Source organism: Sorghum bicolor, chromosome 1 (assembly GCF_000003195.3).
Source record: "Sorghum bicolor cultivar BTx623 chromosome 1, Sorghum_bicolor_NCBIv3, whole genome shotgun sequence".
Classification (NCBI taxonomy): domain Eukaryota; kingdom Viridiplantae; phylum Streptophyta; class Magnoliopsida; order Poales; family Poaceae; genus Sorghum; species Sorghum bicolor.
The window spans coordinates 65,450,070-65,476,063 of record NC_012870.2 but is presented as its reverse complement, the minus strand read 5'-3'; the positions used below and the strand labels follow the sequence as shown (position 1 = coordinate 65,476,063).

General features: G+C 42.4%; 2 protein-coding genes and 1 long non-coding RNA gene across 4 annotated transcripts; all 3 read right to left on the bottom strand.

Moving 5' to 3' along the window:
- Positions 4,524-6,726, bottom strand: LOC110433367. The gene is made up of 3 exons (XR_002450779.1): positions 6,500-6,726; positions 6,054-6,359; positions 4,524-4,575 (listed from the first exon to the last, which is right to left on the bottom strand). It is a non-coding gene; the product is annotated as an uncharacterized LOC110433367 (long non-coding RNA).
- LOC8082621 (sarcoplasmic reticulum histidine-rich calcium-binding protein) lies at positions 10,093-10,950 on the bottom strand. The gene has a single exon (XM_021452781.1). It carries the CDS (start codon positions 10,948-10,950, stop codon positions 10,093-10,095), a length of 858 nt encoding a protein of 285 aa, XP_021308456.1.
- On the bottom strand, positions 12,051-24,861 carry LOC8082620 (protein HUA2-LIKE 2). 2 transcript variants are annotated; one of them, XM_021451712.1, is made up of 12 exons: positions 24,338-24,859; positions 21,569-21,645; positions 19,287-21,359; positions 17,067-17,511; positions 16,418-16,526; positions 16,234-16,346; positions 15,961-16,142; positions 14,273-14,747; positions 13,565-14,183; positions 13,217-13,390; positions 12,663-12,708; positions 12,051-12,574 (listed from the first exon to the last, which is right to left on the bottom strand). In XM_021451712.1, exons 1-11 carry the CDS (start codon positions 24,461-24,463, stop codon positions 12,683-12,685), a joined length of 4,419 nt encoding a protein of 1,472 aa, XP_021307387.1. In that variant the 5' UTR covers positions 24,464-24,859; the 3' UTR covers positions 12,051-12,574; positions 12,663-12,682. The 2 variants fall into 2 exon arrangements, with proteins under 2 accessions (XP_021307387.1, XP_021307421.1); XM_021451746.1 differs by lacking the exons at positions 12,051-12,574; positions 12,663-12,708 and having other exon boundaries at positions 13,231-13,400; positions 24,338-24,861.

Here is a 25,994-nt window from a genome sequence, read left to right as displayed (position 1 = left end):
TCCCCCTCCCCCCCAAAGAGTGAAAAGTTTTTTAATACTCTTAATAATATTGCAATTTCCCATTTTAACTCATATTTTATCATAATATCATGGTACTTTGTTATGAACACTAAATACAAATGTAGAAGCATGTGTACGAGTGTCATTATATTTGTCCCCCACTAATCGAAGTTGTTGGTTCCACCACAACTGACAACCCTCTCAAACTTGACCCTAAACATGGATGCCGCAAGAAGCTGACCAAGAGCACTCCAGCTAGCTGCGAGCATTCCACTTGAGTTGCTCCTTCATGATCTTTCATGGGGTGAGCACAATACCCCTCACAATCAACCGATCGAAGCCAGTAACACCCTACATCCAAAAGTTGTTTATGGCCCAACTCCTCATATGGAATGGACCTGCATACGCATAGCACCACGCTTACACTTTTATCCTTGCTTCATGTAAAAGGGTCAACCAAGTGGTGCTACGTTTGCAATGGAAAGGATTATAACCTAGCCCTCACCCTCCTAGACTTTAAATGTGGTACTAAACCCACCAATCACAACTACATACATATGCATATGGGTTAACTACTACATGCTACTAAAGGGTTAGGGTGTTACTTTGATCCCCTAAGGGCTAATGGCCCCATACAACTCACCACATACGCAATAGATGTACAAAATTACCCCTTGGTACACTCCTCCATGGGCACATGCAGCAAGAACTGATGCTCTTGAAGGGACTATGACACCTAAGAGGGGGTAAATTAGTCATTATAAAAATCTAGTCTAAATTATAGGCTCTAACTTCCACCTAGTCAAAACTTATGCAATAAAACATTCTATCTAAATGTGCAAGTAAGGTTTGGCTAGGTGTGTTGCTATCTCTATTGCAAAAGAGTTACGAAATATATGTTCCAATCCTATCAACTAGCCTAGAAAGCTAAACTAGAATAGTAAAGCACACAACCTAAGTACACAATATAAATGTAGAAGCTTAATTGACATAAAGATCAGTTTGCAAGGTGGTGCCCTTTTATTAACGAGGCAGTCACAAAAACAATGCACCTCACAGAAACAACCTAAGTACGAACAACCCACTATAGGCGTTCGGTGCCAACTAGCCACGCCTGCTTGGGTTCATCCTCTACTGCTCCGTCCTCTTCCTACTCTACTGCTTCTATTGCTCTTCGTGATCTAGCTCAACATGTTCAATATTCTTATCTTCCTCGGCCAGGACTTGGAGATCATGGCACTCACATAGGAGTACATCCTCTTCTCCCTCCCTGACCTTTTCTCTGTCTCAATCATCCACCCGCTCCGGGTGTACCTCCGGTCATAGTCGACCAACCTGGGGTCCCACCAGTCAGCCCCCGCCTATGTAGGTCAGTTCTCCACCACCATAAGGATTGCATCTACACCATTGAACAAGGTTAGTTTGATCCTAGGGCTCTAGTTCATCCCACCAGCCTATATAAGAAGCCTTGTACCCCCTGAGGCAAACGCATCCTAAAACCCTATTTTATATTCTCCGGCCCTTTAGGATCAATTGAGAGGGGCCCATGAAAGGATCAACCTCTTAGAGCCAGCTATCAAGAGAAGATTAGTTCTTATTAGGATCTAGTCTTTAGGAATAGAGAGGTAGATGTTGGTATAAATTAACTGCACTCCATTTAAATAGATTTAAGTAGAATTATCTGCAAGCACACAAATATCATACCAATGTCACATTTTATCCGAAGATTTTAAATATCGTATCCACAAGGAACCGTTGTGATGATGACATAGTATATAGACTTAACCCTACAATTAGGCTAGATCATATCAAGAAAAAGGAAATAGCTAATGCACTCTGGTTTCGACTCCGGTAAACTTTGTATAATATCGTCTTATTGGGCAAGTAACCCCGAATAGGAGAAGAATCAGAGTAATCTCCTACCAGGCACCTATAAGCCTATCAATCCTATCAATGGTAAGTGGGCTATAGAGGAATCAACGCAGCTATAAAGTCACCTACGCGAACTACCACTGTCCGGCTGATTAGGGGACATTCACAAGTAAACCTAGCCTAGGCACCACGCCTACACTACGAAATACTACTTCAACCAAGTTACGACCAAGATCAAAGCACTCAATATGAGTTGTGAACCAAAGAATAAATAAGAAACAAGTTGCTTACTTAAATCAGAAGGGTAGTACAAAAGTACCTCAGAACGTAGCTTCGAGCGAGGGAACTGAATCTAGAAGAATACAGCCACAAAGAAGCGCCGACATGCCGGAACTCTTCTAGAATCTCTACTCCTCTACTCAATCTCTCTAATCTCTAAACAAGACTAGATCTAGGAGAACTAGTCTCTCCTAATTGCTACATCTAGATGAACTAGATCTAGATGAACTAGAACTAGAAAAACTAGAGGACCCTAAACCTAATTATGTAGAGAATATGAAGCACTGAGGTGTAGAATGCCTCTTGGGGAGAGCCTTGGGCATCATTATATAGGACGAGGTGGAGTAGAGGGCAAGGAACCGCCACGTCAGCGATCCGCGTCTTTATCTTGTGTGCACCGTCGGATCATACCAACATAAAATCGACGGAGGGATACTTTGCTTGGCTTCCAAGGATGCTTGTGAGAAAGACTCCAGAAGGCGGCGGGCATCGGCCAAAACAGGGCGCCGACCAGCCCCAGGGTGGGGCCAGCCGGCCCCACATTCTCTTCTCTGCGGCTCTCGTTCCTTCGGGTGTCATCTAGACCTTTCCTGAGTCTTCTCGTGATGTTTTCCGGCGTGGATGAGTTTCGTGGTAAATATGCACTAGAATCCCTCTTTTCAGCTCTGTGTGAAATAAACCCTAGAAAATACAGAATATGCAAAACTCATGGAAATTGTTAGTTTAAACCCTATACTAGTATGTATTCATGTTCTTCTTCGGGTTTAAAGTTCTAATAAAAGACGTTATTGACCGTCAATAGTAGAGAAAGGGAAGAGTTTGGAGGAGGTGTGTCACACCCTGGCTTTTAAAATAAGACCAGAGTCGTCATATGTGTGCCCAGGAAGTCCACACATACAACAAAGAATAGAAATATCATAAACAATGTTATATATAGTGGAAAACATATTTATATTAACACTTACAAACATCAGAGTACGCAGAAACAGTAGCTAAAACTTCTTAGGCTCCATTCTTCTCAGGGACGGTTGACTGGGGGCTCCGTACGCCAAGCACTTCTGATAAGCTTCTAGAAAAAAACTCCATAGCATCTCTATCCTTCTTCTGAGCAGCACTTTACTACACACTGGGGGTGTGGGGGAAATAGCAAGGGTGAGTTCATGTCGAACTCAGCAAGCACAGACGGAAAGTAATGACATGCAAGGCTTAAAACAAGGTAAAGCTGACTTGGTTTGACTGCGGTAGCATTTTAGTTGATCACTTTTAATTATGACTATTATTAGAACAACCTATTACTAATTATGAGTAGCATAAACCCAACCCTTAATTAGTGTAAGTAGTAATTAGCATCTTTTTAAATGACTATCCTAATAATTATAGTAGTCTAGGGATTAACCCCAATTATTAACACAGGATAGCAATCCTGCCAACACGGAATAGCCATTCCGCCAAAACACGAGGTAGCAACCTCACCAAGTTCCATCTCCAAGTATCCAGTGAATCCAATTTGCTCATCAAGTGAGGGTCTGGGCCGCTCGTGACCGTGAGCACGGCTGATATATCAGTTTTACACTCTGCAGAGGTGTGCACGTTCACTCCAAGTCGTGATTCCCATTTGCCCGGGGTCATGACTCCCCAAAACACTGCCAAGGTGAGCAGGAAGGGTCTCACTACGAGACCTTTCACAGGGTCCAACTAATAGGATGCCACTCGTAAGTTTTCGCCGGGGCGCTCGACAGTCGATACCCATAGCCATGGCGTACCGATCAACCGACAACTTAATATTCATTACCCAAGTTACTTCCTCACGCCTACCCAGAAAGTAACACCCTACTAGTGGAGGTCCTGCTAATTAGTCAAGCCAGAGCCATATAGCTTGGAGCTGCACTGTATGTCCCAGGGGGCCGCTCCCAGACTAAGTCCTTACGGAGAGCAGAGACGGGTACGCCCGGCAAACCGGACCACCAACAGTACCCGCTCCCCCTGTCCTCAACCAAAACACGACGCTCGCAAGCACCGCAACATCTCCATCACTGAAGTGACCATTGTTCATCATTTAATCATTTATCATCATTGAAGAATTTATTAAGCAAGATCATTATTTTTATTATTATATAGATTAGATGAGTAGAGCAACTAAGCACATCTACTGTTCACTATACTACCCATGTATAAACCCAGGTATACAACGAATATAGTAGAAGACTAGTCATGTCCTTAGGGTTTGCAGTATTAAGACACATGCAATGGAAAGTAAATGTATTTAAAGTTCATAGGTACAATATGATCAAAGGGTGTCTGCACTTGCCTTAATTCCCAGTGTATATCTGCTCAGAATTCTTTAGCTTCTTTCTCCTGATCTCCAACTTCTGCTTCGACTATCGGTCCTTAGCTCCTGGTCTTCACTGCTGACGAACCACGCTTCTACTCATAGCAACCAAGCAACACGAACAGACAAACAAACAATCATGACTAAGAACAAACAACAATCAAAAGAAAAGCTTAGAAAGAGCGCACTAAACGACACAACTTATTGCTACGATCGTGACAACGTAAGAACGATTGAGAACGGAGCTATCGTTAATCGGACACGACTTTCGGGGTTCGAAGCGCAACGAAGAAGACCAACTATTCGCTTGATCTATTTTATTTGATGAAGAGAGGTGATAGACTTTTTAGAGAAACAACTCAAAAAGTGGAATTAAACAAATTATAATTATAAAAAGATGAAGTATAGTTCTAGTCATACTCTATTTATAAATAATTATAGAAATTATTTAAACTATTTTAGCATTCATAGCTTAGAGAATATAAAACGAGTGATAGCAACTTAATTAGAATCACTATTTATTTTCAAAGTTAAACGGAGCAAGTCATAACTAACAAGGTATTTATGTTGATATTATATAATTAATATGATTTATGAAAGATCAGAGATAAACCTAAACTACTTCAAATTCAAAAAGACATTGAATAACTACTAATTAAATTCATTTAAAACAACTTTATATGATCATATTTGAACAAGGCAAATTAATAATTGATAAATACACATTTAAGTTGACAAGTAATTATAAAAAGGTCAATATTTTCATATGTTACTTTTATTTAGAAACAAATATGTGCAATCATTAATCAAATTATGTTGAATTATAAAAACCAGAGTTAAACTTTAGTTATATTTTAATTGTAGATGATTATATATCATTTAAGCCATTTACGTCTTTGTAATTTTAGAAACATAAAGCAAGTGAGAGCAACTAATCAAATCCTAACATGCTTCCATTTATACTAAACAATTTATAATTAATAAAGAATCATTTCAGTTGATATTAATAATGTTATCATTTATTTATTTATAAAAGATCTAAATTAGAAACATAAGTTATTTTTAATCAAAAAGACATTAAATAAATATTAAACAAATTAATTATATACTTTATGTCTAACTAAAAGAATTATAATTAATAAATATTTAAGTTAACATTAATTAAATTAATAGTATATTATAAAAAATACCGAAGTGTAAACCTAAATTATTTTTTTTAATAATTAAAAATGGCACTCAACAAAAATTAATTAAACTAATTATATTTATAAATATGGGACATGGAAAACAGTATCGCTAACAAGTCATTTACGTTGGAATGGTCATAAAACAATAGAAATCATGATTATAACTCTATATTGCTTTTAATTATAAAATTAGGTGCATATATTAATTAATCGAATATTCAACTAAATATATATAAAAATATATGACATAATAAAAGTTAGCAATACTGCGTAGAGCGCGACGTTACGAAACTAACGCAATTGAAACGGAATGAAACGGAGTTAGAACGATTAAATGGCGAAGGATTAATGACCAGTGGCAAACTTGTAAATAAGTTGTCTTCTACCTTTGGCTCGAGGGGATCGTGACCTCCATGGCAGCCATGGTGCGCTGCATCACACCGGGAGGGGAGGGGCTCAGCCGGCCGACCAGCTAGCAGCGGCTGCGGCGCGCCTGGCCTGCAGGGCCGCGGTGGTGGCGGCCAGCAGGGGACGCGCCCTTGGCTGTCGGTGCGCACAGGCCACCGCCGAGCAGCACCTCCGACCAGCACGCAGGTGGTGCGATGGGAGAGACGTGAGGCGCAGGGGATGGGCGCGACAAGGCCGCGGATCAACGGCGGCATGGGTCTGGGCATTGGGAGGCCGAGGCGACGCTGGATAACCGAAGAAGATGAAGAAAGATCGGCCATGGATAAAGTTCGCCGGAAAAGAGAAAGAGAGGTTAGGGAAACGGTAAACGGGCACGGATTTGCAAAACGAACAGCGTGCCGGTGTAGAGGACGATGAGACGAACCTCGGGATGGTGACGGTTTCTGCTGGAGATGCACGAGATGGCCGGAAACGCTCGCCGAACGTTCGCCGGAAAAGTTCGCCGGAAACGAGATCCGAAACTTCGGCGATGGATCTACGAAGCTACGAGCGGCGGCTCGTAAAAAGGGTCGTACTTCTGAAATCAGCGCGTCGAGGGCTACGCCGGCATATATATAGGTCTAGGGTTTGGAAAAGTTTTAGAATTTCTTAATTTCGGGATTTTAAATAAATCATTTTCAGTTCCAAAATAATTCCAGAAAAAGCTGAAATCATTTTAAATCCCTGAAAAATATTTCCAAAATTCTAAAAATTAAAGGAAAACTTTTAGAGATATATTGAGAGTTGATCAATCCAAATAAAGTTTTTTGGTGCCTATAAAAAAGAATTTTAGAGCATATAAAAATAGATTTTGTTTTAGGAAAAATGGGAAAAAGCTCGAAAAAGTCTAGAAAATTATCGGAAAGGATCGGACGGCATCTAAACGTGTTTTTAAAATCTTATCACACACAAAAACAATAAACTCAAGTAATAGACAAGCATCACATCAACTAAAGCTCGTCTAATTAATTCCAAAATATTTGAAAAGCACCATTTTTCTTTGATAAAAATATATAGAAATCTATACTATTGTTGGCAAATTTTATCCACATATTAAAACCATTCATTTTATTTAGTATTTTCTAATAACAACCCGAAATAGAAATTTCGGGGTGTTATAAGGTGTTGTCATGTTGGTGCTTCCTCTACGGCTTGTACCTTGGTGGAAATCAACCAACATCTAAGATTTCTCTGGTAGTCAACTTCTTATTTTAGTAAGCAACATTGTTTATATTGTTCTCTTGGTTTGTGAGTCTCTTTTGAGTACTTTAATCTATTCGGCTTAGGTTAAAGTAATATTCATAGTGTAAGCATGGAGCTTAGACTCGATATCTCGTAGATGCATCCTACCTTTTGGATCGGTGGTAGCTCATGAGGGTGACTCTTACTGTCTCAAATCCTCTGTAGTCCACCTCCCATTTGTAAGCCAAGTAGGACTAAGTTGCTAAGGAAATCATCGTGTCTTTTCTTAAGTAACATCCTCAGATAGAACAGTAGAAGGCATAGCTTACCAAGATTAGAATGGAACACCTTGGCGATTTCCTCTATACTCCCAACCTTCTTAAGTCTTGTTGCTACTCCGGGTTAAGTTGAACCATAGTTAACCTCACAAGTTTCCTTATGCATAAATACGATACTCTAGAATACTCCCAGGTGAAGTGCTACATCAGTATTCATGTGCTTGTGAATTATTCTATGTGATTATTCTGTGTGTATTAATAAATACCAACACATAGCAGGTGGGTGGAGAGCAAAGCATCGGGCGGTGAGGAGATGCGAGATGGGGGCTTAGCCAAGTCTAGCCAGGAAAAAAGGATCCACGTCTCATTTTTCTAGAGCCAGGCTAGGGCCTCCAAAGTGGCTTACGTGGGCCTAGCTTCAGGCTATTTACAAGCAACCAAACAACTAGAAGTTGACTTCCTGGAGCCTGATTGGGGGTTACCCACCCAACCAAACAGGCCCATAGGGTTTTCTCTCATTCGCACCCACTCTCTCTCACACACATCTTTCCCATGTGGTGTGGTGCTCTCACACACGCGCGGTGCAACACTCTGTCACACCCATGCGGAGCGTCAGCTTGTCGGTTGGCACGGTGCGGGCTAGGCGGCCTCCACCCACCGGATCCGGTGGAGGGTGACAACCCATCCAAGCACGGTTGTGGCACTCCTCAAATATGACTTGCCCGAGGTCCTCCAGGTGGTCGCGAGCCAAATCCTAGTGGATCACGACGATGCGGGGCAGGAGCGGCAGATCCAGCATCAGCGACTGCTCGTGGTGGTGGTGCATGTGAATGGGCTCAATGGGCTCATCGATGGGCTCGCTAACTTTTTTTAATTTATTAACCCAGACAGCCAATACAACCACCTCATTAGCTCTTTGATTAACCGAGGCCTTATATTATAGGCGGTTAGAATGCTCGCCTCAGTTGGTTGTTTTTTACCATCTTGGTTAAGATTTCTGTAATAGTATATGCAAACTCCCATCACCGACTCTAAGGTACCTAGAAGCTCATACTTTCCCCTAGTTTCCATTGGAGTCCCTCACAAAGATGCTCTCGCAAGCCCTCAGGCCTTCACCACGAGCAAGTGGGTCTCCAATATGGTCTCTCTCGGGCTGCTTCCCACCATCTTCACTATCAAGTTTAGCCAAAACCCCATGGGCCTCATTCCCTCCAGTACATGGTGGTGGCCACACTACAAATGTGGTTGGTGTGGTCTCACAAGACTACAAGCCTCTCGAGTGCAACAATAGTGTGTACAAGCACTAAATGGTAAGAGGTAAGCAAACCTCACTAAACAATAGGCCCAAACCTAGAGCAAGCACATCAGCTGACGTGGCCCGGGGCCCTCTGGCAATGGACTCATCTTCAGTCCTCTAGAGCTTGGGTACAAAGTTTGATCGAAGTGGACTTCTCCTTCTTCGGTTGTGGGCTCATGGTTGGGTTGGCCAACTATGGGCTAGGTCATTGTTGCGTTTTAGGCTGATACTGCACTGAAAATTGAACGCATTCTGTTGCCGGATCCTCGTTAGAAACTGGAATGGAGCAAACCAGGGGTGGGTGAAGGCTTTGTAATCCGCGATGGCCGAGACCGAGCTGTGAGTTCACGAGCAGTAGTCCGCGAAGATTTACTCCTTGACGCCTTCCTCGAATTGCTGGGGGGTACCTTTGCAGGATTACAGGAGGAAGTGAGGCTAAGGATAACACGAATCACCCTGGAAGTGGATGCGTCACTGGTCAAGGCGGCAAGTGAAACTGACGAAAATAGGTTGGCATCGTTCGGAGTCGTCGTCGCGGAGATCAAGCATATTGTCAGTGATGAACTTAGCTTCTGTGCTATCTCTGTCTGTAAGCGTGAATATAATAGAGTCGATCAGCTTTTGGTTGTAATCTCCCGAGTGGTTGCTATAACACTTGGAGGGGGTTCCTCTCAAGCTATGGAGGATTTGGTGACCAGCGATTCTGCTGGGTCAGCTGAGTAATAAATGTTCAGCAAGTTTCAAAAAAAAAAGATCATATATATGTAAATTATCAAAATTTATGAGACCAAATAAGTATATATCATTATATTCACCACGAAATATACATTTTCATAATGTGCCTATATATAGTATAAAAAAATATTGATAATCTTTACTATAAAGTTGAACAAAATTAAAATAAGGGTGTACTAGTATTTACTAAAAATAGGAGTAAATTAGTACCAAGGAGACATGTAGAAAAAATTCCAGGGGCTACATTACCCTTCAAAACTACTGGACGTGGACAATCAACATTGCAACCACACATATATATATAAATCAAACACACCCCATGTCTACCTAATATATATATTACCTACGTGAACAAAATGACCAAAACATGCATGTAATCGTAAAGAAAAGCATGCGCGCGGCAGTCAATCAAACTCCGGCCATGAGCGGCAGCAGCATGGACGTCGTACGGTGGATGGCCGGCCGGCCGGCGACATGGGGGGCTAGCTAGACGCCGCCGCAGCGGTAGGTGATCTTGCACGTCCTCCCGACCCTGACCACGTAAGTGTGCTGCGGCTTGACGAGGAAGGGGGGCAGCCGCAGCAGCGCCTCGCAGACGCAGTCCTTCTGCACCTCCTTGAGCCATCGGCAGCAGTCGCGGTACGCGCGGAGCTCCTCGTCGTGGTGGTGTTCGTCGTGGTCTTCATCTTCATCGTCCTCCTCGTCGTCCTCGTCCTCGTCCTTGTCCTCGTGGTCATCGTCGTGGTCCGGGTCGTCAGTGTTGTGGTGGTCTTCGTCGTCGTCTTGGTGATCATCCTCGTCCTGATGTCCGTCGTCGTCCTTATGATCATCGTCGGCATCATGCTGGTCGTCGTCTTTATGATCATCGTCGTGGTCAGGATCGTCGGCGTCATGGTGGTCGTCCTCGCCGTCGCGCAGACGGCCACGGCGCCCGCCACGCCCGCGGCCTCGACCGCGCCCGCGCCCGTGGCCGCCGCGGGTGCGGTTGCCGCCCTGGTGTTGGTGGTGACCAACGGTGCGGTTCCCGGAGACGCCGTGGCTGCCGTTACTCCGCGCCATCAGGGACGAGATGCTGATGGCGGCCGCCGCGTGGTGGCTGCTGCGACGCCGGTCGCGGGCATGGTGGTGCTCCTCGCCCTCGTGCTCGTCTTCTTCGTCCTCCTCGTCCTCGTGGCTGTGGTGCTCGTCGGGTGGGCTCGGCGGCAGGATGGAGCAGGCCTGGCTGGCGATGGCGAACTGGCTAATGCAGAAGGCCTTGGCGCCCTTGGTCGGCTGCGCGGCGGCGAGGCGCGCGAGGAGGAGGAGGACGGCGAGCACCGCGACGTGAGGCGCCGGGGCCGCCATGGCATGGACTTTGTGGTCTAGCTAGCTGCCCGGCCGTACGTTAATTGTGGCCCAGCTAGCCGCCTCTCTCCGGCTCGATCTCGCCTAGCTCGCTGGCGGCGTGCGACTTGTTTATATAACGGACATGGGATTAGTTGGGTCAGCCGCTGCACGGTCTCGTCTGGGTCTGGATTAGGTGCTTGCTCCCTCCTGCTCTGCTCTGCTCTGCGCGTAACCGGAAGAGAGTAGGAGTGAGCGGATCATCGGTGCATGCCCTGAATTAGGTGCTTCATACCGGTGGCATGCATCGACCCACAGGCCAACGACTTATTGCAGCATCCTTCATTCAGCCATTTGGCCACCCTGTTACGGGAACTGTACTGGTTGCTGCCTGGTGAGAGGTTAGTGGCCCTTTGGTCATGGTCATGCATGCAACTCCCTTGTTTCTAGCTTGCTTTGACTGTATGTTATAGCTCTCAGATGTTCGTCGAAGAGACTTTTTAAACGGGAGTACTTGAGACTGGCGCCGCCGCGCTATTCACAATGCAGCCAACACCAAAAATAAAAATCATGAGCAATAATGTACTGCATCCGTTAAAATGAACAATAATATACTCTATCCGCTTAATTCTAGCTTTGTTGTTTATTCTAAGCAAAATATTTCCCTTCCATCTTTGACCATAAATTTCGAAGATTCATATAGTTTAACTACATGCGGATTGTACTTTGTGAAAATATTTCTCATGATTCATCTAAACACAAATCTTATTATGGTAAGCTGTATTAAATTTCTAGAGATTAAGGGTAAGTTTTACTACTTTGGGCAAATTTAAAACAAACACCTTTCAGAGATCATCACAAATATTACTAGTCGGTCTCCAGCATAACACTTGCACATAAAATAATGATCTTAAATCAAATAAATATAAGCTCAGGAATAGTTTTCTTTGTAACACCAGTATTGTTGTCAATCTATGGAAGAGTAATAATACGATAAAATAGTTCGACCAACACCAGCCATGAATTAAATGGAACTATATTTGTGATCACAGGAAGTACCAATTAACATTAGATAAGATATGCAGTTTTCTAGGGAAACAATGATGATCAATGGCAGGTCATTAGTTTCGCCATATGTACTTGCTCTATATATACATATACAAAAAAAGGGTTGAAAAGAAGTGAACATCAAAGCTGAAACCGTCTAGATGCAAGGACTGAGTGATTGAACAGGTCACCAGCAGGTGCAAAATGATTTGTATTTCACTCTTTTTGGGCTTATATGTACGCTGTACTCAAACAGTTTCAGCAAGTCATCAGAGCAGCTGGCTGTCGTCTGAGGCCAGGAGGAATTCAGGAATGGACATCAGCAATGAAATCAAATACAATCTAAGACTACAATCGGTTGATAAAAGACATCCTATCCCTACAACTCAGCTCTGCGTGTGGTCGCGCAGTCTACCCCTAGGATACAACAGCACTTCAGGCAGACCGACTGCCAAAGAATCCTTGAGATACATATGTACAAGGAGGCAGGTACCAGCTCCCACTTTCCTGGAGTGTTCCGTTTGTGCCTTCAATCTGAAGCAGAGACACCAGACTCTCCCAGGTTAAACCCCCCCAAGACTAAGAAAAGCATCAGCACCTGAAACAAACGGGATGTCAGATGGAACAGAAAATACAATGCCTTGTAAACCTCAACAAAAGCACCGCCATTGTAACAAATAGCCTACCACTTCAGTATTACAAAAGGTTATCTAGGTCTCCATCCACCATGCCCTGCAGTACCAAAGGTACATTTAGTATCCACAATTTTTACTCGCCAAGCAAGAGAATGTGAGAAGCTTTCTTTCACAAATACCCAGTGGCTCTTATTTTAGCATCTCACAACAAGCAAATGAAATAAATACAACTTTGTTATTAACAAGTAACAGGAATTATAGTTAGTGGACTACTGATGAAAAAGCTACTTTTCAAAGTAAACATAAAATGGAGAACAAGATTCCGATCCTATTCAACAAAATTATGGCAATATTTCACATCGTTCCCACCTGACTTTTCGCTGAAGCTCATGAATTAAGCCTGAAAATCCCTACCTTAGCAAAATAATTATAAACTTAACAAAACTTAGTATAGTTTGACGTGGGATAAACCAAAAGTCCTTAATATTTTGGGGCCGAGGTACTAGCAATTCTTTACAAGACCAGATTTCCAGAAACAAATATTAATAGGAAATGGAAGCAACTTTCATTAAAAAGCATATATATCAACACAGCATGTTACATACCTCCAGCTGCATGTGAAACTGGAGGCTCCATAGAATGTCTTGTGGGAGAATAGTTATTAGATATCCTAGGTGGCCTAGACCAGCCTGCACAAGGCCCTGGTGGAGGATCTGATGGTCGCCCATAGTGCATTGGGGCTGGAGGAGCTTCAAAATGGTCAGGAATCGGAGGAGGTCCTGCATATGACTCAACAACAAAACAAACCAACTCAGTGCTGGATGTAGATGATCATATAACAAGCCAGCCCATTGCTTAAAAAGCACTAGCATGTCTTGTTTTTATTAGGGTACCTTACAGCATGATGACAATGATAAATAAGAAGAGGTTCATGACCATGGCAAGAAGTGTACCTGGAGGAAAAGGATATCTTCCCCTGTCAGCACCCTCATTGTGCATTGGCCCCCTAATAGCTCTCTCATCAAAGTGATGTCCTCTGTCATCAAAATGATGTCTTCTATCATCAAAGTAATGGCCTCTATCATCATAGTGATATCCTCTATCATCGTAGTGGTATCCTCTATCATCATAATGGTGTTGTCTGTCATGCCCATGATGCCTTCTATCATGTCTATGATGACCTCGATCATGTCCATTGTGCCGATATCTCTCAGGATAAGGTGGACAGTTATTACCCCAGTGAGGCGGCCTATGTTGGTGTTCTGGTGGCACAGAAGGGAATTGATTTGGAGGCGGTGGAGGGGGTGGTGGTTGCAGATGATATCCCTCATTAGGCATTGATGTGGATGGAGGCCGATGATAGTTATTCCCATGGTATGGTGCTGGGGGAGCAGGGAAACTGCCATGGGGACCAGGAGGATTGAGTGGTGCCATTGGTGGGGGAGGTGGTATCTGATTTGGTTGTCCTCCATATCCCGAATTATTAAAAGGTGGGGGCGGCAATGATGTGACAGAAGAATTCATGTTACCGGGGCGCTCTGCAATAGAATGAGGTTGTTGACTTTGAACATTCTGTAAAAAAGAAACGAAAGAAGTACCTATTAGGTACATGACATTATGATTGCATAATCTCTTCTTGCACAGGAACAAAATATACATACATATGTAGCTCTTGGAGGATGCGGCCCAATGGGATCAGATGCCATTTGTAATTTAGGCTGCATCTGCGCACTCTGAGGAACAGGGGCAGGTGGAGGAGGTGGCACAGGTGGAGGAGATGATGGCAACGGCGGAGGTGACGGAGGCCGGTCCACAGGAAGTGGAGGGCCGACATCTGAAGGCCGTTGGTCAGATGGTGCACAATTGGTGTCACTTTGCTCTGCTTGGCATTTGGTGGTTGCTTCAATATCAGATGGTGGAGCTACATCCTCCATCTCAAGCTCGCCATCAACCTCTTCAAGAATGTGGTGATGCTTCTCAACAGGCATTTGAGATTCTTCATTGTCATCATTATATGGGGCATCCTGTTCAGGTGTAACAGCTTCAAAGCTCAAGCTCCTATCTTCAGAAGAGCTTTCTTCCTCTTCTTCAAGTACTTTTGTACAAATTAAGTTGGGTAGCTGAAAACCAGCATTGCTGTTGAAAACAATGAAACACACAACCATGAGGCAAATAGACGAAAGTAGGAGAAACGCTCGGGACAAAAGATGATGTTACATGCTCTATGTGCATAACTGATTTGTTAAAGTAATAAGGCCAAATTGAAAGGCCTGCAAGGACCCAAGATGCCACAGATGCAGCTCCGCATTGCATGCATCATGCATGATCGTAAACACGTCATCACTTTTTTTTGCCATTTGTGTCCCATATCTATTATAGAAAGGTTGTTTTATGGGTATTGTACAGTCTGAACTCTTATGCAATTTTTCTAAATGCTCCCTTGTATTTCCAGTGATAGCTCTGTTACATTTTTTAGCTGATATATACAAGTTTAATAGTAAGCAAAAGAGGGCAAGCAAAACAATTTAACTGGTGAAGTTTTTTTTTCCCCAAATATTTGCTAATTCTTGGTTGGTACTAGTACCTACCAGTTACCAAAAGGCCGAAATAGCACATTGCTTATAACAAACCAACTTACAAAATCTCTACACCTAAAAAAGACTTGGAGTTCATTCAAGCATACGCTCATCGTCTACCCGGTGATACCAAGTCTCGATCCCTGCTCACGCGTCCACGTCTGATACAAATCATCCTACACTTGGAGTTCATGCGTCCACGTTTTACCCGGTTCTGATACAATGACTGGATCCATATGTCTGTGTCCGATATGAAGTCCTCGGAGCTCACGCATCTGCATCCGATTACTCCAATCACTGGGGTTCAGTTCAAAAAATTGTGGCCCCAGTGCAACACACAGGCATATATCTAGTTATAAAATAATGCCCTAATGGGTTTGTATGAGCAAAATCGTGGACTTGAGGATATAAACAAACATACCCTAATCAAACCTACCTAGGGCTCGCGCATGTTTTTTTATGGACGGTGAATTCATATAGTTCTTGTCCTGATTGTGCATTGGGATACAACAAATAAAAGATTATTGCATATAGAGAAAATAATTGAAGAAGTTGCAAAGATAAGACAGCATATAGCTTAACACCATTTTTCAATTCCAAAATATGAAAGTAGGCTGCCAAACCTCCAATTCTCGTATGTATTTGTAAGCAACAAATAGAAAACTAGTGCTTATTGCATGATAGCATGCAAATGACACAAACATGTAACGCTCACACTGATATAGCTTTAACCATTTTCATTACAGGAACATAATAAAGGGATAGCACCATACCTCCCATACTCATCAACAAGCATTCCTTCATTGTCACGCAAAGGGTCATTTAGAGCTCTCTCTGTTCTTGAAGGACGGCGAGAACTTCCAAATGATGCCTCATTGATAGTCTCAATTTCTCTAATATGGTGACGGATGACATATTCTGAAAGTGTTTTCCTTTCAAGCCAAAGTTTCAAAACCTAATAATTAAATGACAAACTTGTAAGAAGCAAAAGAAAAGGCAGTGCAGTATGTGATGTCTACTTCATCAAGACCATCAAATGTACTTACCTTGAGACATTGCTTTCGGTTCTCCCATGCTGAGTTTCCAGGAGGTGCAGCAGCATAGAGAATTCGAGGTAGAACTGCCTGAATGAGAGAGGGATATACATCTCCAGCTCCACCTGCATAATTTTTAACGTAATCATAAATACCATCATGAAAAATAATGAACCAAAAATGGGCTAACACCTACCCTTCTGATTGCGGGAGCATTGTGTTATTGAATCTACAAGGAAGAAGAGATCCACCCTCTTATATAAATTTGATTCCTTTTCCAGGTGTTCAACGATGATGTCAATTGCCTAATCAATCAAACAAAAACAGGCATCAGAAAATTTTGATAGATAGCACTTTGGTGGAAGAAATAAGGGCCATGTGATTCTCTTCATAAGCTTGGATGCAGGCAGCATGCATGTTTATGTAAATTTCACGAACTAAACTAGAATTTGTAAGTGGCATGTCTGACAGGATTATCATTTGTTATTTCCAAGTCCTCAAGTATATGATATGGTTCCTCATACTATGTCTAAGCAAGTAGAGAACGAGCTACATACATCAAAATGAAATGCATGTTCCTCAAGTTAGCGTAAGGCATACAAAACACATCATCACAGAGTAAGAAAACCATGGCACGAAATCTACAGTTCTACACTAATCAATCCACCAAAAATCCAGTATATCAAACAAACCAGTTACATCAAAAAAAATCCAGAAGCAAACAAATCGACAATCCTAAAAAACATCTAGTCACAGAGCATGAACAAATAACTAGGAGTCTTATGAAAAAAAGGGTTTTTTTATGTGAAAAGATACAACAAAAAGAGGGATATGCAGAGTCTAACCTCACCAGCAATGCCAAATTTAGCACACTCAATAGCAAGACGTGTCGCGCGTGATATACTTTCTTTGGTTCTTGTCAATGTACTGAGGAAATCTTTGAAAGACCTTCGTGCTGCATTGGCTTCATCATGCCCTGCTAATTTCTTCGGTTGAATATTATCAAAAGGACTCCTAGAATGAACATTATCATTTCCAGAGGTGGACCTGATTATCCGATTTGAGGGTGACAACTGCCTGTGTGAGCCTTCCTTGGGAGGTGTATTTACTGATGTCTCAGGAATATACTTGGCATTTAGGAAGTTATCTGGAAAGGAAGTTGATCGAGAAAACCTTCTAGCTTGTGCAACAGCTATAAGTTCTTTCATTGGCATTGAATCTGGAGAAGTGCTTCTGTCCTTAATTTTTCTATGGTTCAGTTCTTTCAATGCCAAAGATGAGAATGTATGCCTGCAAGACAAATAAGTACAGTCATGCCTTCTCAGAAGGCTGCTTTGTAAATTTAAGCATCAAGCTGGAAGGTAAAACAGAAGATCACAACAGCAAGACAGCAGCATGTTCAGGAACCTAATGTACAGTATCCCTACCTCTGTTTCACTATATTTTATCCATAGCAGACCAGGTGCACTCAATAAGTAACAGATCCAAGAAAAAGATAATGTGAAATGACTATCTGTACCCATATTAAATGTTATGATATAATCATTTCTCTTATATCAAATCATTTAGTTAGAGGAAGGGAGTGGAAGTATTGCAAGCCATGTGCAAAAATAGTAAAACAAAGGGAAGCAATAAATACTAGAACTGTAGATATTGCATTCAGATTTCATAGGAGAATTACTCTAGTTTATGCTTCACAAGTTCACAGTTTGATTGAAATGAACAACAAAATCTACTCTCCATCCATTTTACATATTTATCCAAATTCTCAGGAAGCAGCATCACAAAAATGTTTGTGTATTTTTAAAGAAAAAATTAAGTGCGATAACTCCACTCCCACCCCTACTTTAGTACTCTGAAGAAAAAAAAAACATGCAGGTTGATAGGGCCAGTCATATCTAATAGGAGAATGTGTACTCATCTTCTTTTTTCCCCTTACATTTAGTGTTTCCTTGGTTTGTGCACATGTTGGGTTCAGATAAAAAATACGGGAGTACACCTTCAGGATAACAAAAATTAGATTTCAGTAAATGGATGGCAGTCTACTATGTATGACAGAAGAATCATGATCTTAGGAAACCATAAGTGAATATAAAGGTTAATACAGTACTTTCCATTCTTGCAGAATATAAGCATCATGCTTAATAACAGCACAACATAAGAGCTCCTAAAAAACATAGGAATTTTGAAGGATCCAGTTCCAATGGGAAAAAAAAATCCTATGAAGCCATTTGGAACAAAGGAATGCTTCCCAACAATTCCTTTGAAATTCCTATGTATTGAGCCATAGGGAATTTTGGGAAACAAAACATGAGCTACAGCCTCATTGTTTTGTTCCCTATGTTTCTCCTACATTTGCTTTCAAAGGCATCTTCCCAAGCCTTCCTTTGTTCTGAAATCTTGTAGGATTTGAAGTGTTAGGGCATTTCAGTCCAACTTTTTTCCTATTCCTGTGTTTTGTAAATCGTTTGTTCCAAAGGGGGCCTAAACAATGGATATTTTCATGCTTCTCAAGCATGTCCCAATAATAACAAAATTGTGTTCTGCAAAATTAATCTCGGCCAGCTCAAAAGAACTATCAATTAGCAGTGTCCAGATAGAGCATCTGGTGCACAGCGAGGTAGAAAACAGCGCCCAGCTATTGCAGATTTTTTTAGAAATAGTCCACAGATATCCATCACCAAAGTTATCATGACACAAGCAAATTGACTATTATTAGTAGAAAACAGGGAGTAGTTTTTAGAGTCAATGCCCTACCCACATACCAGCAGAAAGATGTTGCATATAGTGTATTCTCCTAGGCTCTAAGCCATCACATAGATCTAGTTTTGCATATGCAATTTCAAAGGTAGACATCTTGGTGAAATAATCATCTCACATCATCCAGAAAAATGAGAAGGCCCATCATAACACACTTGGGAAAAGATGCATGTCAAAAATAGAAAAGGCACATGTACTAAAATTGCAGAAGAGCAACATAGATATGTAGGTACAAAATACATCATATATTCATGTTAAAAACATTCATGGTAACATCAGCACAAAAATAAGATCTTAGATCTTACACTTCAGATGTCCGGGTGTCTGCATCGGATTGTATACTGGATGATTTAGTAGCCAACGAAGAGTTGCTTGCCGTATCCCCCACATTGTTCACTGAATCCACTACAATAGTCTCACTATGCCGTATAGTGTTGCTCATCACATTGTTGTTTGGATGGTCAATTGGTTCTGCACTTCTGTCAACATCACAAACAGCTGAGCCAAATGGTTTTGTCTCTTTGATACCGCTTGCTGCCACATTTTCACTGGCTTTCTCCAAAGACGAAGACAACCGGTCAGGTACAGATGTGGCTTGGGTAACATCAAGTGTAGGCCGATTCAATTTCGTACAAAGGGATGAAGTTTTCCCACAGGAATCATTATCTAGTTCACTACAAACCCAAGAACCATTGGCCATTTTAGTATCCATGAGGGTTTCTTCACGGGAATCATTTTCTCTTGAAGGAACTGAAGCAGAATCAGGAATGGTGTTATTTTGTAAAATCAATTCTGAGGTACATTTGCCCGATGGGTTATGCACTAACTGTGTGTCTAAAGAAGGTTCAGGGCTTTGAACTATTACAGGTTTGTTGGATACTGTGACTACTGCATCTGCAGATTTATTACAATGGCTGTTTGCTGTCAACAAAGAGCCATTTAGAGCTGTTTCATTTGGTCCTGTCACTTCAGGTATATTATTGATATTCTCAGCAACATTAGCAGACATCGCTTCTAAGGCACGATGAAGGCGTTTGGAAGGAGGCAAAGCAGCTTCCACATCTAATGCTAAAATTTTTGGATGGTATTCTTTATTCTTCCAAGGAAGATGAGCTTCCTTTGACAGGATAGTTGTGTCAAATTTGCAGGACGGATTAGAAGAACTTACGACTGTGGACACCTGATCAGCTGAGTAATCATTGGCAGGACTTGTAGGTTTACCATTCCTATCACACTGGTCCAAGGTTGTTGCAAGCTCTGGTTTCTTATTAGAAGCATCAATTTCATCAACTGGTGAATCCTCCAACTGAGACCTTCCCATTCGGACCCTTGCCCTTTTGACCAATGGCAAGTGCTCATCTCCATCTGACTTGCTTACTTCATTCTTTGAATTTGGAGAATCTGGAAGGGTTTCACTGTACTCAGCACGTAATTGCTCATCTTTATTTGGTGTTGTACAATCTTTATAATGAGGGACCGGTTTTCTATCTGATTTTCTTTTTCTCGTGAAAACTGTGTTCATGGGTAGACTTGATGTGCCATTTGATTTCAATTCTGTCTCTGAAGTTCCATTTTCAGATGCTTCACTGTTACAAGTACTATCCACCTTAGCAGGAGGATTCAACATTCTGTTGCTGTTACTAGCCCCCAAAGCTACAGGTTGGTTGGAAGTGCCTCCACCAGAATGCAACCAGACATTATCTGATGTAGAAACTGAAACTGAGTTAGCTTTGCCATCCTCATGCCCATGACGACCGGAACGCTCCTTATGTTCACCAGGGACCAAATCAATAGAAGCCAAATTGGTATGATCAAAAAATTTACCAAAACCTTGAGCCTTTCTTGATTCCACACTTACTGAACTTCTTGACTTCCGCAGAGATGGAACCCTACTACGTGTGTAGCAATTTTGTGGCTGTGCATCCCTTTGCTTATTTGAAAATGAATTAGTACGCAAAGAAATATCCCTCATTTCATCAAGGACAGATACATTTTCAGTAGGCTCAGGGGCAGAATTTACAACACAGCACTCGTCACCCATTATAGTGACTGAAGGCCTGTCAGAATTGACCATGTCTCGGCTCCTGGTAGTGACATAATGATCTTCTATCTTTTTATCATTGTGCATATAAGAGCTACTGACCAGATTTTCAGTATCCATGCAGCTATTATTTTCAGCAAACTTTTCTACACCTGGCTTTACTTCTTCGGCAGCCAAGTCAACCTTGTTATTACCTTTATCCCTTAGAGAATCATAAACTTCAACTATCTCATCCACTGCTCTCAAGAAATCAGCCCCTTTACCATGTCGCTTAGCAAGTAGAGATCTTTTTTTCTCTTCAGTGAATGCCTCGAGATCAGCATAATTGCAGAAAGCACTGCAATAGAAAGAACTAGTCACGAATAACTTACATGTTGAAATGGTTCTAAAACATGATTTACTTCTTGAGAAGGAACTACCAAAAAGTGCTAATATAAGCTAATCAAAAGTAACAATACTCAGATGTTTCCAAAAAAAAGGATGTTAAGATTTAAGAAGATACAAAAGAAACTCACAAATTCAAATAAAACTGAAAATAGCACTTACATCTGTTTAGTACCATAGAAATAAACCAGCGGTTTCTTTTTAGTAGAAGGCATCTTCCACTGCTCTGGTTCACTAATCTGCAAAAGTACGAATATTCACAAAATGAACTAATTTCTCCATATTCCCTCATCAAAAAGGTAACTTCTGAAAGTGCAAAATGGAATTTCATTCAAGCATAGGCTCGCATGAATACCGGCGCCCTACTAGGGTAGCCAGACCCAAAATACAAAGAAATAGCAAGAGTAAGCCTGTGGCATTTCATGAGAGTCATCTCCTCTGATAAAAAAAATACAAACACATTTAGGCTTGTCCTAACTCCTAAATCAAACTTCTTTTAACATTGACCATCAATATCTATAGTTTTATAGACAACACAAAATTGGCATTATCAGATTAATTATGAAAAAGTATTCATGGTATACAAGTCTTCGATTTTAAGATTATATATCTTATAGATATTACTGGTTGAAATGTCATATTGGAGAACATGCCTGTCAATGTCCAAATAGGCTTATATTCAAGACGAGAGTAAGTACACCAGTTGAACTTAAAAATAAAGCCCCAAAAGAAAATGGATATACTGGGAACCATAATGATTCTTAGGAAAGTGTCTACAACAGCTGCAGAGCAGACAGAAAGTTAACAGTATGCCTTTTCGGTGAATACAGGATGAGAGAAATTGTGCAAGGATGTCAATGTAACATGAGTTTTGACTGGAAGCACTTAAGCATTTTAGCTAATAGTTAGGGCCTTAGGGGGCAGAATGCAAATAAAATAATAACAAACTATTGAGACGGATACCACCACTTAATCTAATCAAACTGTCATGTCAATAATGAAGAGTATGTTTGTAAGTGTTTACTGTCCAAAATCACCCACAGCGTGCTTCCCAACATAAGAATGGCCAAGCCGACATATAGCAAGTAGTGACGTTCAACCAAGCTTCTATTTGTTCAGGTAAGGAATTGTGTGAGGCTGCATTTGGCATCATAGCACAGGACAGAAGATGATGCACTTGGTTCCATCCTAAATACTGGTCATATCAGCAAACATTGGCTTAAATACATTCCTGTAGCAATCAATGCCAACTTGGCAATGGCCCAAAAACATCACATACAGAGACTGAGAACTACCCATGTGCTCTCAATTTCAGACCTACCAACATCTCTGCCCAAACATCTCTAACCAAACCCACACACTTAAGTCACAGCATTATGGACCCTACATTTATCTTACTCTAACATCGTAGTAAAGAATAATACATGCAGGACAAGCTTTTGTAGTCTTTTACAATCCCTTTTGCAATATTTTGACATGTGCAGCGAGCACCGCCAATTTAAACAAAGCAAATGACTAGCCATATATTTTTGTTTAAATTAACTTCAAAAATTAATCTGCCAAATGAAATATATTTAGCATATTTATTTTCATGCAATGGAATAGAATACGGTAATGGCGCATTACCAAAACATTCCATCCCAGAAACCAAACATAAGACTTACTGAAATAAATCAACAATTATGTGTTCAAATGTTCAATTAGGGTGCTGCGATTAGAAGGATTAAGAATACTTGCAAAGTGATTTAACAAATGCAATGAAAATGAGAAGCATCTTTAAGTGGAGGACAAATTATAAAGAAGAAGAATCACAGCAAAAACTAAAACAACCTATATGGAGGTCTAGTGAATTAAAACCTTGTATCACCAAACAGCCTTATACAAAGTCAGAAGAGCTCTATAAACTCAAAAGAATCTGCATGAAGTTGCTAAACATATGACACCTGTGGTGTACTACCAATACCAATACAGATAGAGGACATATTTTAGCTTATTTAACCCAAAACATGAGAGAACAAATAGCGCACACTTAGTTGCAGACCACTCTGTGGTATAGAGGCATGCATACATATAATAATCATAATATTCCACATAATATGAAAACCATAGACAAAACAACCTATTTATTTCCACTACAGATGAATCTACTGAAAAGCAACGAAATTACAAAAGTTCGATGACATTCAAGAATAAAATCTTATGCTACTTTAGAAGTGATAAAACGCCTTGTGGAACACAGGAAACATCAGATATCCTGACATCTGTAGTTGTAAACAGGAAGTACAAAGAGCCAGATCCCCAAGAACGTAGTCCATATCCACAACCAGTTAACCACTACAAAGCTAAGGAATCCATAGGTCAAATTGGGTCGAAACCTAACTGCATATCCAAACACAAGGAAGATGACCCCTAATCAGTAATCGCCCAAATTCTACCCAGCCCCCATGCCACAAATCACAAGCAACACTAGATCTCTAAAAGAACCCAACATCTAAACAAACGAATCACCAAGAAATTAACCAAGCTAGGCCCAAAAAATGCAGTAGAAATAAGCCCCTACTCCCTAAAGCTCAGCAGAAAGTAAGGGAAAGGGATTTCTTGTACTAAAGATCCTATCTTTATTGAGCATGTGGTAACCAAAACCCTGCTCGCACAAATTCCCCGCGCTATGCAGCAACAGGAGGGCAAAATTAGCGCAGATTAATAGCTAAAACGGCCAAATCGGGGTAGGAGACCATGTGAAAACCTAAGATTTAACCAAACCGACCGCTGGGCAGCCCCCAGAGACCGGCCTTCCACGCCTCCCCACCAAACCCTAAGCCAGAAACCCCCGCCCAGACCCAGAATCCCCGGACCCCCGGCTGCCCAGCCGACAAGGAGGCCACAGATCAGCGAGCAGAGCAGAAGGAGCTGTTGAGACGACGCACTCACCATAGCCGGCCAGGCCGGGAAGCCCTTCATCTTGGCGAGCACGAGGTCGCCCACCTTCCACTTGGCCGCGGCAGCCGCCGCGGCGGCGGCCGCAGCCGCTGCGCGCTTCCTCTTCGCCGGCGCCATCGCCCGCCACGGCCCCCGCCCGTCTACCGGCCCGCCGCCGACCAGACCCCCGCCCACTACCGATCAGGGCTCACAGGGCGACCCCGCGACGGCTAGCGCTTGCGCCCGAGGAGCGGCGGCGGGTCCGCAGGAAGCCAGTGCTCCGCCCGCCCGTGGTCCTAGTTCTCTCAACGGCGACGGCGGCGGCGGCGAGGAGCGGAGGCATGGGAGGGGGGAAGGGGAGCAGGAGAGGTAGCTTTGGGGATTTTTGTTTTTTTGGTTCTCCTCTCGGTATTATTATGTGCGCGTTTTTTTAGTAGTTTATTATTTTACTGGAGCCGTCGAGCGTGCGACTGCGCTCGCGCTCGCGCTGTGCTGGGGTTGGTAGTTCGGTGGAAGAGGGGAAGGGAGGGAGGGCGGCGTGGGAGGGGTGAAGAAGCGGTGGCCTGATGGGGGTGGGGTGCGCGTGAGCAGGGCAGGGCGGCCGCCGTATGGCGTATGTGGACGGAGTGCGCGTGCCCATCTCCATATCTGCCGAAGCTCCCTTACCTGTGTAGCCGAGGGGTAATGGGCTGGACTCCGATTCTTTTTATAAAAAAATCAGGCTGGGCTCCGGTTTTTGCGTGTTTTTCTGCTCCCATATCCTACTCAGTAGTCAGTCCGTCCATATTACAAGATGTTCGAATTTTTTAATACCAAATTTGACTACTTGTTTTATTCACAAATTTATGTAAAATAATATTTTTTTATCGTAGTTTGGTTTATTAATAAAAGTTCTTTAAGAATAACTTACATTTAACTATGTTTGTATTTTTTTAATAAAACGAGCGGTCAAATTTATGGTCAAAAAAGTCAGTTGTCTTATAATTTAAGATGGAATGAGTACTTCTTTGTGTGATTTTTTTCAAATGTGGTGTTGTATATCGATGTGTTTGGTTCTCTCGCCTCACTTCTGGCTAGGTTTTCATAATACAAGACCTGTTTGATTGTCTGAAAGGCCCTTCTAGCTAGGCTTCCATATTCCACGAGCCCATAGGGGGTAGCGTGGCTCCGTGGGAACGGAGGGGGCGGCTGTGTTGTGCTGAGCCTGGCTTCAGCCAGCGTCGCCTCACCTCCCGTCGCTCCCTCGTGACACCCCCTCCCACACCAGCGCTCCTCCACCACCTCGTACTCGCCCATTCATCCACCACCTCCTCCATGTTCACTGGCGAAGGCCCAATGCTCCTTGGGCAGGATATAGCCTTGTAGGAGATGAGACAAGGTAGCATGGCTATGGTCAACACCTTCTCCGCACGCTATGTTCGCCCTCGACCTCACGTGGATGAGCTAGAAGGTGACCACCGGCGCCCTGCCCTTGCTCGTAGAGGCCAGTAGGGAGGCCATCAAGTTCCTCCACTCCTGCAACCCACCATCCACCATGAAGCGCGCGCGACAAGATGAGTACTTCTTTGTCCGTCCACTGTCCACCTGCTCACCTCCTCTTCCACAACTTGAATCAAGCTCTACCACGAAAGCAGCGCCCGAATCACCTCCTCTTCCACCACGCGAGTAA